The sequence below is a fragment of the Nematolebias whitei genome, chromosome 10 (assembly GCF_014905685.2).
Source record: "Nematolebias whitei isolate Nwh7 chromosome 10, NemWhi1, whole genome shotgun sequence".
Classification (NCBI taxonomy): domain Eukaryota; kingdom Metazoa; phylum Chordata; class Actinopteri; order Cyprinodontiformes; family Rivulidae; genus Nematolebias; species Nematolebias whitei.
The window spans coordinates 26,165,784-26,186,362 of NC_056507.1; the positions used below are offsets into that span (position 1 = coordinate 26,165,784).

Here is a 20,579-nt window from a genome sequence, read left to right on the forward strand (position 1 = left end):
AGCAAAAATATGCTCTCTACATTTCCTTCTGATAATTTAAGCTTCTTTCTGCCTTTTTAAAAAGTATTCTAGTGCAGTTTTTTACTAATTTCAGCTTTTTTCTGATAATTTTCACTTTTTTGTGCTCATTTTGGTTTCTTTCAGTCTACTTGGACAAACATGTTCTTTCTGCTTTCTACTGCAAATTTAAGCTTGTTGTACCCTTTCAGCTACATTTTTAGCATTCTTTAAGCTACTTGCAGTTGTTCTCAGTTATATTAAAGTTTTTCATGTAATTTCTGATACTTTCAGCCTAATTAACTTTTCATGCTAATTTCAGCTTTTTTTCTGTTGCTACTCAGCTGTTTTAATGCAACCTTTAGCTTTTTCAGTTAATTCCATATGTATATATATATATATCAGCTCTTTCCACTTCTGGTAAATTAAGCCTCTTTTTGCCTTTTTAGCTACTTTTCAGCTTATTTTTTTTTAGCTAACTTCAGCTTTTTTTTCTAATTTCTGCATTTGTGTGTTACTTTCTGTTTATTCAAACCTAATTCAGCAAGAATGTCTTCTTTTTACTTCTGCTTATTTATGCTTGTTCTTCCATTTCTGATATATTTCAGCATGTCCTTTTTTTTAAGCTAATTTCAGCAGGTTTTTCAGCAAGTTCTTCTGCAATAAGCATTCACACTGCATTGTTGCAGGAAATGCAATTTCTCTTGTTGAAAGTTGCTTTTCTGACTACCTGCTTAGTTTGGAAGTAGAAATTAGTTCGTCTCAGGCGAGTAACTCGGCGCAGTCTTTTGTTTTAACATGCGTGTAAAAGTCACGGAAAAAGCCTGCTCCGTGTAAAGACGCTAATTGTAGACTTTTATTAGCTTTGAGTCATTGCTACATAAAGTTTCCCTTGTAAAATAAATCACTTGTAGCTGTGAAGAGCTTAAACAACAACAAAGCTGCACGTTTTTTAGGCTGGGAAGTTTCTGGAAAACAAGTCAGGCGCAGATGTTCTGTTTCCTGTTTCCACGTCTTACGGTGGAATAAACTCGCTTTGAAGTGTCACAACTTTAAAGGGGAAAAGAATAAAAAATAAAGGCTTGCAATATTTCTCCATTTTCTTCTTTTATGGGTTGCAGAAAAGTACATTCACACTGTCATAAAGGAACAGTTGCAAGTGTCCAAGAAACATTTGATAAAATCCTAATAAATATGCTCAGGTAGTATTGAGACGAGACCATGCAAAAGCTAACATTTGCTGCAAATCTGATATTAAAAAGGTTGAAGCATGAGCTATAGATGTGATAAGAAAATGCAAAACAAGTAAGCTTCACAGTAAATACTTGAAAATTTGTGTCAAACTTCAGATTCTGGGTTAACTAACGTAACAATTTTCTATTTTTACCAACGAGCTCAGACAAACCCACGTCTCTAATACAACTGTCAGGTCTATTCTTAACTTAACGAGGCCAACATTCAGTCGCATCCTGTCAAAACTACACTTTATGGGACAAATCACATGGCTGGGTGCGCACGAGAGGCAACTGGTTCTGTTCAAATGTCTGCAAACGCTTCTGATAATTCCTGTCGAGGAGCGTTTTATTTTATTTTCACAGAGAAATACCACAAAGTGACTGGAAAAAGTACTTAGATGACTCCTAGAAACCTTTTACAGAGAAAGTACAAAAATATCCTCCCAAGTCACAAATGGGTTTGGCATAAAAGGCCCTGAAGATTAATATAAAGTGAGTTTAAGACAAATGTACAGCCCTACAATAAGTGTTTGTTTTTTTGCAGTTTGTGTGCATTTACGCATTTTATTTTTCACAAATGACCAGTCTGATTTGTGTTGTACTTTCCTGTTCTGTTAGAAATAAATTAAACAAATCCACCAAAATAAGTGAAAAGTCCTCAGTTCAGATCTTTTGAAGTGTAGTTCTGTAGAAAGGTTATGAATAGTTAATGTCTTATCTGCTGTAGATGCATCTTTGAACCACTAGTTTGGAAAAATTGTTGCGTTACAGACCAGCTTGACGATCTAATGGCTAATTAAACAGCCGAGAACAAAATGCTTAAATCTTAAAACTTTGAACTTTCATAACAATTTATACAAAAGCTATTTGATAAACCTTTATTAAAACATTATAAACCTTTGAAGCAGAATAATTTTGATATTTCTGCCTGGTGTGTTTCAGGCTGAAGTGCTAAAGCCAGTTTTGTTGCTAATTCAAGTGGCTAAAACATATTTTAAACTAACCGTAGAGCTTCTAAAATAGTGTTTTAAAGAACTGCTGTTTCTTTATTTACCCTGTTTTAATCTAAAAAAAATAATATATTTGTTTTGCGTTAGCCATGCTAGGTTAACCTTTAGCTCGTCAGTCAAGTCAGAATTAGGCCCCGTCTTCACTACTCTGGATATTTTTAAAAACTGCTTTTGTTTTGTTGCGTTTTTTTCTCACTTTACCCTGACCCTGTCGTCATCGAACTTTAATTACGCTCCAGAATGTTGAAGTCTGAGAGAAACTGTAAATGATATTAACAAAAAAACACTAATGGAGCTAGCATGTTTTTTTCTGTATTCTGATTTGTAGGTAGTAATGTGGCCACTCTCGCCACCTAGTGTTCAGCAAGGGTATTTCAGCATTTTTGTTAGAGCGTGTGGGCAGAGAAAAATAAATAATAAACCGAGAGCCGAGAGAAGAAAATGAATCAAATTAAAAGAATATCTAGGCTACTGTAGATAAAGCCTTAAAATGAGGTACTTTAAAAATCCTTATAAAAAGTATATTGTATAACTTTTCCACAGAACCCCACCTCAAACAATCTGAACTGTTGCTTTCAGGGACTGCATTTTTTGACTGTAGGCATAAAACATTCTCAGATTTATATAAATCTGCACGAAACATTCAACAGGGGTTTGATACCAACCTAAAATCGCTGCACAAGTAGTAAACTTCTTCTTAGACACTAGAGCGTTTGTAAGAAAAGCACTGACTCATTAAAAAAACACTGGGCTCTTCTTACAGCCACCCTTCACCAACACTTGGTGCTCTTTGAATAAACTCTACAGAGCAACTCGACTGTTGGCTGGGTAAACATTTGTGTGTGAACAGCTGCTACGCTCCGTATTTATCTTCTCTAAGAGTTTCAGATGGTCCAACAGACGTTTTGTTCCTGAAGGCAACATTAAGTTTATCCCCCGTCAGCAGATGAAACTGTTTTCACTCCACAAAAGTTTAGAACTACAAAAGCTTCTTTACCAAAAGAGGCATTATCAAGATCACATCAGCTGCTCTTTTAGAAGATCCTAAGAAACGGCATTCGTTGTTTTGATTATTAAAAAAACAGTTTAGTTGTCCCTGAATATTCAGTGTTTCCATCAAGAGAGGCATGAAGATTTGACATTGCAGCTTCAAACTACTTAATGCTGTTTGGTTCTTGATTCTGAAAGAAAATGGGTATTTATTTGTCTAATTTTAACCCACCAAGGTGTCGAATAATGCTTCAAATATCTTGTACTTCGAACAAGAAAGGTCTAGATTTAGCACTGCAAGACACAAGCAGAACCGACGAAAACATGATGTCTTGCTGCGATAAATCAAAAATGGTTTCGACTGGATGTAGAAGTTGATGCTTTTATTTTCTCTCCTGACACAAAAAGTGTGCACTTGTGTCTTTTCCAAACTTGCAGCCCTGGGTTTAAAACATCTGCTGCCTTTCCGGTTGCTTGCAAATGAACCCCGGAGGAGTTACGGTTGCCATAGAAAGTAAAATAAACCAGCATACTGAGTCAATACAGGAGCTTGGAACAGAAAGAGTTCATGGTTTCTGATCCAGTTATTTGTTCTGCAGTTGCTGCTCCACACCACAGGTCCCCGTGTGGAGCCGGAGCGCCCCCTGTCTGTGCAGCGAGCTCAAGGTCCTGAACTCCAGGGGCATGGTGTGAGGGCTGGAGCTGGACGTGTACTCGTACTTCAGCGTGTCGTAGTAGTGGTATTTAACTGGTTTGCCTTGTGGGTCGAGTGGAAACGGCCAGAAGCCGTAAAGATGGATCTCTTCGCAGAAGCGGGTGGCCATGGTGTACATGAGGAGGCCGGTGGTCGGGCGCTTGATGTGGACATTGTTGGTCAGCCAGTACCTGTTCGTAAAGACGGACAAGAAGCTGTTAGCTGCTAAAAGGAGGAATAAACACTTATCTGCTTTAGAGTGAACTTTCTCTGGGGGTTCACATTAAGTCAGGAGCTGAGAGCCAAAGAACACAAGCAAAGGCTTTAAGGCTCAATAGAAATGTCCCCATGTGGTTCATAGCAGCACACGGGCCCTTCAGGAGTGGAAATCATTCATAAAACCTTCAGTATTTCCACTGCTCAAGCACAGGATTAAATACATAGAGCCATATTTCAAAAGAAAAACACCCAAAATATCTGCTGCAGGCTTTTTCTTGGCTTTTAGTAAATGAAAACATTGTAATCTGTGTGAAGACGAGGTTTTGAGTTGCTGAAAAATAGAATTTATGTTATTGCCCAACGCCAAAAGCACAGCGTGATCATGTTTTTGCATATATAACATAAGAAAGACATCTCCAAAATAAAAATTGTCAATGCTCATCAACGATGAAGATTAGAGTAAGATTTGGAAATATGTGAAATCCATCTCTGTGTGCAACCGAATGAAATCAATACAACTTCAAATTCTTCATAGGATGCATATTTCTCCAAACACTATTTTGGTTCTGATCTCTCTCCCATGTGTCTTAAATACAAAACAGAAATTGGGACTTTGACACTTTTTTTTTGTTTTTGGTCGTGTTTGTCGCTGCGAAAATATTGGTCTGATATAATTTGTGAGCTACAGAAAATATTAGGAATATCTGGACAAATGAATCCTTTGTCTTTACTTTTAGGGCTGCCGGATAAAAATGTTATCTTGAACGATAACAAAAGACTATATTGCATATTTAATGTTTGCGGCAAGGAAAAATATTCTGATACAATGGACCTACAGCTAAAGGCTGGCAAAGGATACTACAGGACTTAGTGCCATCAGAGTAGTTGACATGTGTTTTGCACTGCAAGACAGACTTTTTCCTCAAGATTTGGGAGCCATATTTGGATGATGTCGAACCTGAAATCTCAGCTAGTACGCTGCAAGGATTTGTTTAGCGTAATATATTGTTTTTGCTTTGTTTTTTTCCTCCCCTTCATTCTCCTGTGTTTTATGTGACACATTGGGCCTGAGCTGTTATGTTGTTGTTTAAGTTGTGTTGTGTTGTCCATCCATCCATCCATTTTCTTTACCCGTTTATTCCATTTTTGGGTCACGGGGGTCGCTGGTGCCCATGTCCAGCAATCACTGTGCGAGGGGCGGGGTACACCCTGGACGGGTCGCAAGTCCATCACAGGGCCACATAGAGACAAACGAGACAAACAACCATTCACCCTCTCACTCACACCTAGGGGCAATTTAGAGTTACCAATCAGCCTAACATGCATGTTTTTGGTCTGTGGGAGGAAACCGGAGTACCCGGAGAAAACCCACGCATGCACGGAGAGAACATGCAAACTCCACCCAGAAAGGCCCCCGGACCGGGGTTTGAACCAGGGACCTGCTCGCTGAGAGGCATCAGCTCTACCAGTTGTGCCACCGTGCTGCCGTGTTGTGTTGTAAAGCTTTAAAATATCCAATTAAACAAAAAAGAAAGACATCTCATTTGAACTACTGGATTTTTTTTATGTACCTACCTATTCTATATAACTGATTAATTTTAAGAGTTAACCCAAACCAAGATGGCCGCCACAGCCAACTGACCTCAGGCATACATGTCAACTCTTACGGACTGTTGGGAAATTATACAAATTGTTCGCCATTTTTCACGACCACAGACGTGCAGAGAAAGTTGTGTATTTTTCAAAAACTCAGCTTAAAATTAATTTTACGTCTATCTGTCTTGTTTTCATTAAACGTCGCCGCCTGATCGTGATGAATTTACACAAACACGAGGTGTAAACAAAGATCTGGATGTCAGATTTTATGTTTATCCCTGAATCTTAGGTAGTACGGCATATTTCAGTTGTATACATCTACATAATAATTGTGCTGTAAATAGTTTGTATCGTGTGAGAGTACTATGGATTTTTGTTAATTTTATGGGTTTCTGAAGTTAAACAGTAAAAGATCTGAAGGGTTTGACATGTACCGTGTTTTCTGCTGTTCACATCGCACCGCCCTATAAGTCGCATCAGTGCATATTTGTCTAATAACGTGGAAAAATCCATAAATGTGTTGCTTTGCCGTATACGTCGCATCTATTATGCATTACGCGTCACCACTGACAACCCAGAAATGTGGGCCGAATCCGAAAATGTGGGCCGGTGTTGTGTCAAAAATCGATGGGCTGCCAAATGGTGGCCACGGGAGCGTGCACGGGAGGACTTTAACAACAATTTAACAAGATTAACACCTAAAAACAATTATTTGTTTGCTCAAAATTATAGTAAAGGTGTGTCTCAGTTAATAAATACACTTTTACAGCCAAATCAGCTGTATTTCAAAACCCGATTCGCGTAAGCGTGCACGCACAAAGGGATGAGCCGCTGTTCATTTCTTCGAAATTTAACACGATAAACACCTAAAAACAATTATTTGTTTGCTCAACTTTATAGTAAAGTTGTGTCTCAATCTAACATTTGCTTAATAAAAATACTTTAATGGTCAAATCAGCTGTATTTCAAAATTATTTGCTGTCTCGGTGCTCCCGGGAGCGTGCAGACAGGGGGAAAAAAGAAGTAGGAAGGCCACGCGTTTCTTTGAAATTTAACAAGAAAAGCATCTAAAACAATTATTTGTACACTCGACTTCATAGCAAAGGTGTGTCTCAGTTGAAATTTTACTTAATAAATTAACTTTAATTGTCAAATTAGCTGCATTTCGTCGGGGCGGTGCAGCGAAATGAAGCTGATTTGACGGTTCCAAGCAGAAAGCAAAACGAAGGTGGAAGAGTAAGGCAGGCGATTGGGTCATTAATAACTAATAATAATAACGAATTTAATTTGTAACGCACTTTTCATTAACAAAAATCTCAAAGTGCTACAGAGTGCAACTAAAATCAATGATAAAATCAACTAAAATCAATGATTGAATCAAATAAAATCAATGATACAATCATTTGTTGGCAGAATAGGCTTGCTTAAAAAGAAAAGTCTTTAAGCCTTTTTTAAAGTCAGTCAATGATTGTGGAGGTCTCAGATATTCAGGGAGGGAGTCCCAGAGGTGGGGGGCAGCCACACAGAATGCCCGATCTCCCATGGTCCTTAATTTAGTTTGTGGAAGGTGGAGGAGATGACTGTTCTGTGATCGTAGGGACCGGGTGGATGAATATGGAGCAAGAAGGTCCTTCAGATAATCTGGTGAATTTCCGTATAAACACTGATGGTGATGAGAGCAATTTTGTACTGAATTCTGTAGATGAGCCAGTGGAGGTTATGGAGATTAGGTGTAATATGTTCAAATTTACGAGCTCTCAATAAAATCCTGGCTGCACTGTTTTGAATATACTGAAGCTTCTGCTAATAATAACTGGTGAAGATTCTCAGTCATCCAAGACATGGTAAATTCAAAAAAAGTTCAAGACAAAAGCAATAAACTATAAAGTAAAGTATAATAAATACAGTCCAGTTGTTTTTGTGTTGAACTTTTTTGAATTTGTCATTAGAGCCACTTTTACCTATTACATGATGCAACGGCATGCCTTACTACTCTGCTGCCATCTAGTGGGTGAAAATGGTACTGTTAATTTTTTTTCAGTCAGAATGAATGAAAACAGTCATATCTCAGCCAAAAAATGGTTTATAAATATGGGAAAAATCCATAAATATGTCACTTCAGCCTATAAATCCTATAAGCATGTAAATTATGCAAAAATAAAAAATTAAAAAAACTGTGACTTATACAGCGAAAAATACGGTATTCTCATGAAACAAAAAATAGTAGCCATTCTGTTCATGCTAAAATCTGGTGTGGTATTAGCTGAGCATCACTCTGAACAAACAGTCATAGGGCTTCACACCGCTTCATATTTCTGATGGCCAATTGTGCATTAACTCTTAATTGCTGTCTGTTAGCAAAAAAATCTAATAAAAAAATGGACAAAATTGATCAAACTTTCAGGAAGTAGTTACTGGAAGTACATCTACAATTTAACTTTTGGAGTCAACCCAGTTCAAGACAGTCGCCACAACTAATCAACATTAGCCAGCACAAAAACTGCTATAACAGTCAGTTTGGTGTGGTAGTAGCTGAGAGTCATCCTCAACACAATGTTTGAGCGCACAGTTTTGTATGAGATGGTGTATAACGTGAATCACAACAAAGGCGTTGGGTGATATGCATTCCTTCAAGGACTGCTAGGCCTTAAAATTTAACTTCGTAACTGATCCATTTCTGAATCTCTCTGCCGTCTGGGCAGCAAACGATTGTTCATCCGACTGTCTGCTTTCGAGACAAAAACACTTTAGAAATAATGGAAGCTGTGGTGAAAAAAGGGTTTTCTGAGTGCAGAGGCAGAGCTCTTAATGGCCGAATTCAACTTAACGTTCCTTATTCTTTTTTATTGCTTTTGGGGATCCTGTGTCTGTAGAGGTGCTGATGTTTTATTATTCAGAACGTATTGTGTGCTGAGCAGGATGAACGCTTCCAGCAGCAGACATTAAAACAAGCAGAGGAGCAGAACAGAGGGTTGATCAACAATAAATACGTTTGAAAGGATGGTGGCTGGAGTAAAGATGAGCAGACCCTCATAATTCTGTCAGATCTCTCTTGTAAATGAGTCCCCGAGGCTCAGTGGGATTAACCTGTATAAATAAAGGTTGAATGAATGAATGAATAAAAAATTCTGTCTGTGATGGGTCACCTCTCAATTATAGCAATTTTCATCTCTAAGAGATTTGTCTTAGTACAGAACAGAAAAACAAAAAACAGCCTAAATAAAGTTGGAGTTTTACAGAATCCCAGTAAAAGCTCCGGCAAGGGAAGAAATCAATTTGCACCTAATTTAAACATGAAACAGCTCAGAATAAACACCTGGTACCAGAGATAATTAGAGTTAAGTTACAAGTCATTTCAAAAGAAAAAAAAAACAACCTACAAAAATAAGGAATGTGCTGCTTTCTTTGTGAAAGGTCACCAGGAGGTCTACATGACTGTTAACCAACATCTCTGCTGGTTTTCCGGTAATTTCTGAGGATGACAGGTCTCACTGCTTCCTGCTGGATAAGATCAGAACATTTACTTTACTTGTTTTTTTAATTTTAATCTTTATTCAACCAGGCAAATCATTTTAAAGACACGAGGCTCAACTCGGGGTTTGAACCCAGTACTTTCTTCCTGTGAGGCAACAGTTCTAACCACTGAGCCGTCGTGCTGTCCAAACATCTGAAGGTTGTCTGGACTGGATGAAATTCACTCAGGACAAAGGATTTGTCTGGTTTTAACTTATGAGAGAACGTGTATAAATGTATAGCAAGCCCATTGAATTCAGCTGTATGTTCAATAAATCCTTTTAAACTGACGGATGTTTGTGTTTTAGTCTCAGTCTGTTCGTTTGATGGACAAACTGGCTCCAGGTCAAGTTCTTCACACCAGTTTCATTTAACAGTTTAATTTTCTGAGTTGGGGATGACTCTCAGCTACTACCACAACAAACTCTAGCCCAACATCTGTAAAACTGTTTGAATTACAGCCATTTTTCATTTTGTTGTGTCAGTTGGCTGTGGCAGCCATCTTGAATTTAGTTGACTAGAAAAGTTAATCACTTGTAGATATTCATCCAACATTTATTTTCTGAAACTTTTAATAAATTCTGTTCAGCTGTTCATGAGATATTTTGCTAAAAGACAGAGTTGTCTCTAAACATATAATTGTAACATTTTAAATAAAGATCTTGCACAATCTGCTAGCTCTCAGAATATGTGTTGGGGATCAGTCTCAGCTACTATCATACAAAATTTCTGGTTAATGTCTTTAAAACTGATGGAGTTTAAACCATTTTAATGTAGTTTTTTTTTTGGGGGGGGGGGGGGGGGAAGAGGTGGAGTCAGTTGCCTTTGGATGCCATCTTGAATCAACAATTTAAGACTGAAGCCTGTTCATCATTTTGACCCAAGTGCTGCAGGAGGGTTAAAAAAAAGAATATGCAGTTAACTTGCAATCTGCAACTTGGCCACCAGGTGTCACTAAATTTTTGAGGTTTGTGTATTATTCCCAAAATTCTCCATCTTCTACCACTTATCCGTAGTCGGGTCGCGGAGGCAACAAGTCCAGGAAAGAAACCTAAACACCTCTTTCCAGTGCCACTTTCCATCTTGTTTTGGGGAACCCCAAGGCATTCCCAGGCCAGAGAAGATACACAATCCCTCCAGCAGCTTCTGGGTCTTCCTCGGAGCCTCCTACCAGTGGGACGTGCCAGGAAAACCTCTAAAGGGAGGCGTCCAGGAGGCATCCTAATCAGATGCCCTAACCACCTCAACTGACTCCTTTTAATGTGGAGAGGCAGCGGCTCTACTCTGAGAATATCCTGAAGACAGAGCTCCTCACCCTAAGGCAAAGCCTGGACACTCTGTGAAGGAAGCACATTTCGACCACTTGTATCTGGAATCTCGTTCTTTCAGTCATGATCCAAACCTCATGACGATAGGTGAAGGTTGAAACATAGACAGACCAGTAAATCGAGAGCTTTGCCTTTCGACTTAACTCTTTCTTCACCACAACTGACCGAAGCTATGCCCTCATTACTTAGGACGAGGCCTCAATCCGTCAATCCATTTCCCTCCCCAACATATCATCTCTCATGAACAAGACACCCAGAAACTTAAACTCCACCACCTGGGGCAAAGTTTCCCCTCAACTCGATGGGGGCATTCCACCCATTTCCAGTAGAGAACCAGTTGGGTTCCAGAGCCCAAGTTGTACGTAGAGGTGAGCCTAATTATATCTAGTTGGTACCGCCCCACCGTACACACAAGCTCCGGCTCCTTACCTACCAGTGAGGTAACGCTCCACGTCCCTAGAGCAAACCTATGTCGCCAAGAATTGGCGAATGAACACTGAACGTAAATAAAATTAATTTTGATAAATTCTTGGAAAAGGCTCAAGAAGATGCTAAACTGCTTCCATCAAACCTGGTACTCCTGTAAAATAGACTTTCTATTTTTAACAAATTTATTAAAACATCAAAAGCTTGAAGCGTTTTACATTTGTGAAAATACTAAAATAAAGCTTTTCAAGAATTTCCTGCTAATGTCTGCCTTTATTTACCCAGCATGAGACAAATTTAGTCGATGAATATAGATTATGCTTTCATTTCAGTCTAGGACAAATTACTTTTGTAGTGATTGTCAAAAGAGTTTTTGACAGAATCCATTTTCCTGCTGATTACTCACAGTCACCTGCTTGTGCATCCCGAGAGTAAAATCAATTTGTTCACCTCAAAGCAAACAGACGCTTCTCCCGAAATATCCAACAATTCCTCTGAGTGACAGAGACATTAAGAAATGGACAACTAAAAGACTAGACATTTCTTACAGAAACATATTTTCCATGTGTGTCACATTTGGCACCTGGAGGTGCACGACTGTCACTCCCTGTTGATTGTCTCTGTTTAAAACTAGCCCTCCGATTCTGCTGCTCTCCGCCGTTCTTATGAGACGTAGTTACTTCTTACCCTCTGACGGCATGGAGAAGGCGCAACGATGGGAACGCCATGCGTACGTCCACCGTGTGCAGCAGGATGAGACGAAGGGCCCACTCCACGCGCTCCTCCCCGCCTTTGGCCATGAAGGCTGGGATCCACAGCACGCTGCCACTGAGGTTTCGAAGGCGCCTCAGGAAGCGCTCCTTCCACTCCTCTGTGACCAGGTCCTGAAAGGCCCGCTGCACCACAGAGGGATTCATGGTCACCAGGTTGGTCCGCTGGCCCACATCCTGAGAGTACTCCTCCACCGGCGCCAGGTTGCACCTAAAAACACAGACCACTGATGTCACAAATCTTACAGAAAGAACAAAAGCTATCTAACTGTCAACAGTGGTGTACCACAAGGCTTAGTCTTAGGACCCACCCTCTTTTCACAATCTACATGTAGGTCAGATCGCTCCTCATGCATCCTTACATTTCTATGCCGACAACACAGTTGTTTATTGACAATTACATGATTGCCCATTTTTCATGAAAACAGGCAAAAATAAGTACCGGTAAGTAAAGGACACCTTTATGGAGCTTTTCTAGCATTTTTATTTGGTTCTCTTCATATGGGCAATCCTGTTCTCCATGTTTTTCACAGTGATCACTGTATGATGCTGTAAGCTTGTCTGAATCGTGAGAGCTGGAAAATGTGGCTGGGGAAAGCTGCTCTAGCTGCTACCCCTCTGGAACATGTGGAAAATAGTGGATGGATGACAATATTCCAAGACGTAAAGCTAAAATATAATGGAAAGCAAAATGTTCTGACCCAGTGAATATGGTCGTCAATGTTTTTAAGTCGTTTCTGAGGGATTAATCCATCTAATGTTGCCCTGGACCTGATTTAAACATTAAAAAATAAGTGCTTGTCTCAAAAACAACACAGAACAAAACCCACAAATGGTAGTAGTGAAGTTTTAAGTAGTTAAACTGTAGCGCAAGAGCTTCCAGTGTCTAACAGGGAACTAAAGATGAAGATGAATTTCATCTTTGGACACAAAACTGGCACCAAGATCAACAAAAGAACAAAAGGGCTGATTTAGAGCCCACAAGATGGATCCAAACAAATGTGCTGCCTGAAGAGATTCACTGATCTTCATCAGGCGTGGGACAGCACGGTGGCACATTTGGTGGAACTGCCGCCTCTCTGCGAGAAGGTCGTTGGATCTAATCCAGGCCGGGGACCTTTCCAGGTGGAGTTTGCATGTTCTCTCCGTGCATGCGTGGGTTTTCTCTGGGTACTCCAGTTTCCTCCCACAGACCAAAAACATGCATGTTAGACTGACTGGTAACTCTAAATTGTCCTTAGGTGTGAGTGAGGCAGTGAATAGTTGTTTGTCTCGTTTGTCTCTATGTGTCCCTGTGATGGGCTGGAGACCTGTCCAGAATGTCCCCCATCTCTCACAAAGTGATTGCTGGATATGGGCACCAGTGACCCCTGCAACCCTAAAAGGAAGAAGCGGGTAAAAGATACTGGATGGATGATGATGTTTGACTGTTCTTTTATTATTTGTTGTTTATTGTCTATTGTACGGACTCCTCGTAAATAAAATAGGATGAACCTATTAGTTTGTAGAATCCATGGCAGATATCAACTGAACGAGCACACAACGGTTACATTTCATTGCAAAAAAGTTGACAAAGTTAATTTTTTGGGATCCTGCATTTGTACACATCTCCGTTGTTGCTGCTCATTTGATTGACAGGTAGAGAACCGCTGATAGTCGGCGAACGTTCCACCCAAGAGCTGAAATCATCCATACCTGCGACCTCAAACACCATCAACCTACTTTAAAGGAGCCAAATGAAGGCGGGGGACTATATTTAGCCAAGACGTTATCATCTCATCTCGTATGCGAGTGCCAAAGCAAATTCCTCGCCTTCTCAAAATGACACATTTCCTGTTCCCTGCTACCAGCCAACCGTTCCTGTCATGAATCTGCATTATTATCCTGCTGCTGGAGCCTTAAAAGCACGGCTCCCCTCATCAACAGCAGCATGTACACAAGAGAAAGATGTACAGAAGTCTGAACCAGAGAGCAGTCTGCTCACATCTTTACTTCTACACCAACATTAAAGGAACCGGTAGATGACGAGTGTTTTCCCTTCAGATCGTGCATTTTTTGTTTGATTAAACTCTACGAAAAATCAAGAACACTTTTATTTTGGCATAGACAAGACGTGACTTTCCTTCAAAGGCAGCTTTGAGTTGTGACACATAAATCAGACTCCTCTTGCACCCGAACACAAACAGAATGTCCCGGTGGATTCACACACCGCGTCCTGTTTGTAAATCAGAGCAAGACCCAGCCTCGGTTGTTCCCTGAGAGGCTCAGCATGCCACTCGCTGACGCAAAAGCCTTTTCACGATGCCAAGCTCTTGTATATTTGAGTGTATTCCAATGAATTTCATTTCCCTCACTGAAATTTCTTACCTTGCTTGGATAAGAGGGTAAAACCCTACCTGATAACGAAGTCGTGAGAGTCGATCTCGGGCCCGCAGCTGCTGTTCAGCAGGATCCCAGAGTTGCCCACGATGGCGCAGCGCCGGTGATGTTGGCGTTTCATCGGGGATGCGGTTGGCAGCAGTCGGTAAAGATTTTCTGAGATGTTTGTGGTGCTGTGGCGATCAAAAACATAGTGGATGACATCCCCTGGCTTCAGCGTGCCCTTCAGGATGGAGATGTCTCTCTCTGGGTCAAGAAATCTGAGGATATTCTTCCTGCACGTCGGAGAAAACACACCCGTTACGAAAAAGCTTTCAGTGGATCGTGGAGAGGGACAGGTGATGAAACGTACCTGATGAGGTTGGAGAGGGTCTTGTTAAAAGTCCAGGTGCTTGACGGGTGACTGGAGGCACCACTGCAGATCGAACAACGACCGCGATCGAGGCGTTTGCTCGTTTTCGTCGTGGAGGTCGGATCCAAGTGGACCACAGTCTTACTAAAAGACAAAAATAAAAAATGCTATCTTATAAAAGTTTGATCATTAGGAAGCCATCTAAAGATCTGATGTGGAGCTTTTTCTTTTTCTGATGGGCTTTCATTTTGTTGGACAAAAAAAATAGTAAAACTTGTGATTTAGGGGTAACAAACTTTTCAACGTATGACCAATAAAATAACCAAGACAAAACGTGTTTGAAGTATTCAGGCCAACTGATGGCACTAATGTAAGTAAGTGTTGTCATCGTATGTTTCCATACAATGGCAAAATTGGCTCTTTGCATTTGGCCCATCGCACATGGGATTTGCCCAGTTGGAGCAGTGGGCAGCTATGTAGGCACCTGGGGAGCAATTAGGGATTGGGTGTCTTGCTCAGAGACAACATGGGGAAATGGCTGGGGATTGAACCTGGGACTTTTGGGTCCCAACTTGGCTGCCCTACCTCTACTCCATGAGCCCCAATGACTGCATCAACAACTAATGAGGTTCCTTCTATCAACTATTCTTTTTATTTCTTGGAACAATTACACTGAAAAATAAGTTACTTTTACATTTAGTTTAATTTCAGGTTATCTCAAGACCCCAAAGTTGATGCTTCATGTCCCACAGTGGGGTCTCGACCCCTTCCTTGGGAACCAATGAAAGGTTGCATTACAAGCAGAGAATTAAAGCCTCTCAGATTCCTTTTGATCACAAAACACTACATGTGTGCTTGTTTAACACATTTTACACTTTTTCTATATTTTTAATGTTTTGGTTTGTAGCTGGATTTATATGAATTTAAACTTTAAATGTCTAATATGAACTTCAGTAGCAGCTACTAAAAATGCATTTTAAATAAAAAAAATCTTCCATTATTTTAGCAACGTTCATTTACAGTTTAAAACTTGCTTTAGTGCAGGTTATGTGTGTGCACAATCTTTATTTTCCCCACCATCAGCTCTACTAAAATCCCCGTACTTCTGATGTCACATAAGGACTGATTGATCAGTCGGGTGATTTATTGTATTGCCTTGTCTTTATGAGGAAATTAAAAAAAACAGACAGGCCTGAGCGTACAGTACTAAGCCAATTTTTAGACAGGCACATCTGTGGGCAGCAGTGTTTTTACACAATCCACTATACATGAACTCATGTCAATCAAACAGAGCTTCCTGCAGCAGAGATGGTCTTCAGAGGGAAATCTGATGCTGTTTCACCAGTTTTCCAGCCTCTGTTACTGAAACATGTCTGTTTCTTAAAACTATACACGTCCAAACATATGTGACTTTCCTGCTACTGTTTGTAAAGCGATCTAGCAGTATCTGTGTCAGAGTTAGTCTCTTTCAGTACAAAACAATGATCATTTGATGAAACTGTTCAGCTTTCGTTCAAATATTTCAGGGCTGGGGTGTTAATGTATTGTCATGGTTTTCAGGAGGTTTGGACCCAGGATGAAGACCGACACGAGGAGCTTGGAAAAATAATGCATACTATTTTAAATAAATCAGCTGACGTGGCAGCAAATGTACATCTAAACACAGGGCGAACGGACGGTGGCATCAGAAGAACTACTACTGCTCGATGTGGGGAAAGCAGAGTAACTGAATGGACCTGGGATAAGTAGCTGTGACATGTGAACAGGGTGCAGGTGTAAATGGGCGTGGCAGGACGGTCTGATGAGAAATGAATGACAGAACAGAGGAACACAGAGGGAAACGCAAGTAGCACAACACATGAATTACAAAACAATAAATAAACCTAATTATCAAATATAAAATACTTCCTGTCAGGGGAATTCAGGTAAAGGTTTATGGATGTTTATCACTGCTAATGATAAATTAATGTTGAACCATGTGTGAGATCAGAGAGTTCTTCTTCTCTCAAAGAGGAGCCTGCAAGCACTTGACGCCTCCGAGTCTAAGAGGCCGAGGTCATTGTGCTGATAAGCGTGTATAAAAACACTTCCTGTACACTGTCCGGTGCAGATCTTCATGACCAGGGCTTCAGTGAGACATCTGTGTAAGCCTGGTGAACTCTGCCTGGTACATTACATGTTAAAGTTTAAACTAGCTAAAGTAATGATTGTGTTACACGTAAACAATCTCTGGAAACAGCGTTTTTTTCTCCGTTGATTGTAGATAAGTTACATGTGTATTCTATAAGGTTGTGTTTGTTGAATTTGTTGTAGTTTCCCTGACAGATCATCAGCCGGAGCTGTGATTTCTACACCTCAACGACTCGCAGATTCACACACACTTCAGTCTCGAGCGTGAAAACAGTTACATCCAAAATGGTGAATACACAAATGTCCATTTGGACCAAGGGTGAGGTTGGTTGGCTCCTACGTGTTGATAAAGGTTGAGCAGCACAAACAGCACTCTGCTATCCGCCTTAGTTACTGCTGTTCATCAAAAACCACTGACTGCAGCCATCTGTAGTGCAAAAGTGCAAATCGGATAACAATTTGTAAAAGAAGATTTGGTTTCATAGAAAACGACTGCTGTTGTCCTGAACGTGAAATGGCCAAAACTGAGAAACAGTGTTGTGAAAATAAGTTTCTACCAGAAAAAAGAGCGATATTGCACACTCAGATGTAAACATTTACCTTCATACCTCTACCCAAACCTAGTTTATTGTCTAAAACTAAAATCTTATAAATATGAGCCATTAAAAAAGGACAAAATGTTCCAATGCTTGTTAAATAACACACATTTTCATTATTTATTTGTTAACCTTTATTCCACCAGGTAAATCATAGATTTGTTTTGCAAGGGAGGTCTGGGCCTGAACATGCAAATTATTGGACTGTGGGAGAAAACACATATAAGCATGAGGAAAACATGCAAACTACACACAGAAAGACTCGGGGCCCAAAGTATCTGAACCCAGTGAAGCAACACTGTTAACCATTAATCCATCGTTCTGCTCACTTTCTAATGCAGTAAAGTCAGCACTAGAGAGCTCTGACTGCCACCAATGGTCTGAAACAGTCGTGCTGCCATCTTGGATCATTGACTTTATCTGAGATTGGTGGATCAGTAATGATCCCTGCCGTCATCACTTCGGAGGGCACCCAGTCTAAAAGGTTCTGCAGTAAGGTGTTAAAAAGTTCCCTTCATCCTAGAATGGTTGTTCCCAAACTTTTCAGCTTTGACCAGACAAACTAAACAACACACAGCTGCGTGTTCTCAAAGCGGCATGAAAAGTGAGCAAAAGCGATAAAAAAAATAAAATAAAATGAAATAAAATCACAGAACATGCCCAGCTGCATGCACATTTTTATGAGCCACACATTTCAGACCTGTGAGGTTTCGGGACGAGCTGGTGCGAGTTCATCTTCTTTGAGTGTCCAGTATTTCTGAGGGGGAAGACAAAAACAAATTAAATTAAAAATCACTCACAGCATCTCAAATCAAATTGTCACAGAGTGGATTCAGCATCAGGTGTACACTACAGCCTCCTCCAGTCAGACTGAAGGTGAAACACCACGTGTGTGAATTTCCTTTTGAAAACAAACCCATTATGGTCCATTTGCTGATGCAATAAGGAGAAATTTAGTCTTAATGGAGCCTCATTACACAGATTAGTTTTTTGGGGGGGTCTTTTTAAGAAGAAGGTTTTCACAAAGCTGCTGAACACAGCGCCTTCATGCAGCGTTCAGATTCAGACACTTAAAAAAAACACGACCTTGGCAACATCTGTTATCACTTGCAACAAACTGAATCCGCCTCCATGAAAAACGGATAAACTGACCCTGAAAACCACCTTCAGGTCTTTTTTTTTTTTTTGTTCACAGACCTGGAGGCTCTTAAACACGCTCAGACGTGGAATTGGTTCTCTTCTCCCACGGTGAATCACAAACCAGTGTGACCTCATTACAGCCGGCTAACTGCATTTGAAACGCAACACTCCTGCTCGAAAGGGAAATGTGAGAGTCAGAAGATGAACACGAGAAAGTGTTTTTATCCACCAGGTGACAACAGAGAGAAATGCCCTCTGAGGCCTGCAGACTGACACATTGTTATTCTAAATTAAGATTTCCTGGCAAGTGGGACAGAATAGGATTCTGCTGCACTGCTCAACATTTCAAAGTCTGAGAATGGAACAAAAAGAAGAGGAGAGGGGGCTGAAGAAAGGAGAGCCTCTTTTGTTTCCTCCCTAATCTGTCCTCCTCTCTTTCACACACTTTCTCTGCTTCTCCCTCCACACATCTAGTGGAAATGTATCCTGCATGCAGGCGGCTGCTGCAAACACAGCCTAATCCTGGGGGAGCCGGGTAGCAGCAGGGCGGCTGATGGGAGGACAGCTGCTCCTCATGCAAAATGTGGAAACTGCCACTTCAAGCAGTTTCCAGAAGATGGACAATCCTGTCTTCTTCTGAACACTTCAGGGAGGAGATCTTCTGGGATGAGCTGCTGGACAATAGGCAGCAGGTTCTGACACATGGAGGACTGAGCGTGGGTCACTTACGCAGCTTCTTTCCCCACTTCTGCCAAATCATCCAGAACCAGAAGCAGCACCAGCAGCGTGATGGAGCCGAAGAGCAGCGCGCGGAGGAGGAGCGGCATGTCTGAGGGGGAGCAGAGGAGGCTGCAGCCGGGAGTCCCTTCCTCTTTCTGCTTACATCAACCTTCCTGTGGTTCCCATTTGCAAATCCGCTCGGTCATCTCTCCGTCTTTGTTCTTCTCACTGCCGGAGTGGGACCCTCCCACACGAGCTGTGGTCCATTTCTTCCCCCCACTCCTCCTCCTCCTCCTCCTCCTCTGTTTCTGCTGCACCCGTCTCCGCTGTGGTACCTCCAGATTCACCACAGTCAAACTTTGAGAGCTGCACAGGAAGCAGAGGCACACACACGTGCTCTTAAAGGAGCAGAGAGAGGAGCAAAACTCTCCATCCTCTCCCTCCTCCCTCCTCAGGAGGAGGAGGAGGAGGTCAGGTGAAGTGAGGTCCAGTCCTGGGGGTATGGGGGGGGGGGGGGGGGGGTTAACTCAATGTTCTTACAAACATAAGCATGAATCACATAAATTATTTACATGTTTTTTTTAAGAAAAATGCCAGCTAATGTATTCTAGTGTCGTCCATCCACAGTGGCTTTTTCGGTTCTTTTTATTCCCAGCTGGAGAGAAGACTCACTATGACTCAATAAAAAACGAGAAGAACAAAGTTTTTACCATTTAGTGTCGATAAGGCAGGAAAAGTTACAGGTTCTCAGCGCTGAGGCTTCAGTCCGAACCGTCACGACGAGGATCTTGATGACAGAAGCCCTGAACTCAAGGAGTGCCTCATCTTTTCTTGGCCCTAGACTCCACCCTGGACAATGGGTGGAGTGCTACCAGCGTGCATCAGTAGGACGGCTATGTGTTGATCATACTGGTCATAACTGGTTTAACTGATGATAACAGTGGGTGTGATGAAACTATCTAAAATGTGCATTTGAGCAATAAAAGCAAAAACAACTCCATATTAAGGACTGGATCTGGGACATCTCATCCTTGAACAGATAGACCCAGCCATGTCCGATCAGAGACAGAACCATGGCCAGTCTTCTGGGCGGGCAAGGCAAGGCTCAACTTGAGGACATGTCTAACATGAGCGTTAACTGTCAGGATACTAAGCATTTTATGCAGTGTCACGTGTAAGCAGCAGCAACCTGAGAGAGATCTTCACTGCTGCAGCAGATCATCGCGATGAGCATCAGATTAGCTTTTATTATCACTTGACTTGATTTCAGCTCAAACCATCAGCTGCAGATAGAAGGTTTGTATTTTATTGTTGTCGTTATTCTAAATGTCATGTGTGTACTGTAGTTATAGTTTTCTGGTAGCAAAATGTTTAGAATAATAAAATTAGTAGCTTTACCTTTCTAACTGGTGAAACAACAAGGAAGAGGTCTGTGCCTTTAGACATTCAAGGTGTTTGATTTCATTTTTAATAGGAAACAACTG

At 41.0% G+C, this 20,579-nt stretch overlaps 1 protein-coding gene across 1 annotated transcript; it reads right to left on the reverse strand.

The window, feature by feature from the left end:
- Window positions 1-3,816: 3,816 nt before the first annotated feature.
- Window positions 3,817-19,207, reverse strand: st8sia2 (ST8 alpha-N-acetyl-neuraminide alpha-2,8-sialyltransferase 2). Its single transcript, XM_037683665.1, has 6 exons — window positions 19,105-19,207; window positions 17,936-17,992; window positions 14,510-14,653; window positions 14,175-14,432; window positions 11,696-11,989; window positions 3,817-4,117 (listed from the first exon to the last, which is right to left on the reverse strand). Exons 1-6 carry the CDS (start codon window positions 19,200-19,202, stop codon window positions 3,817-3,819), a joined length of 1,152 nt encoding a protein of 383 aa, XP_037539593.1. The 5' UTR covers window positions 19,203-19,207.
- Window positions 19,208-20,579: the final 1,372 nt, after the last annotated feature.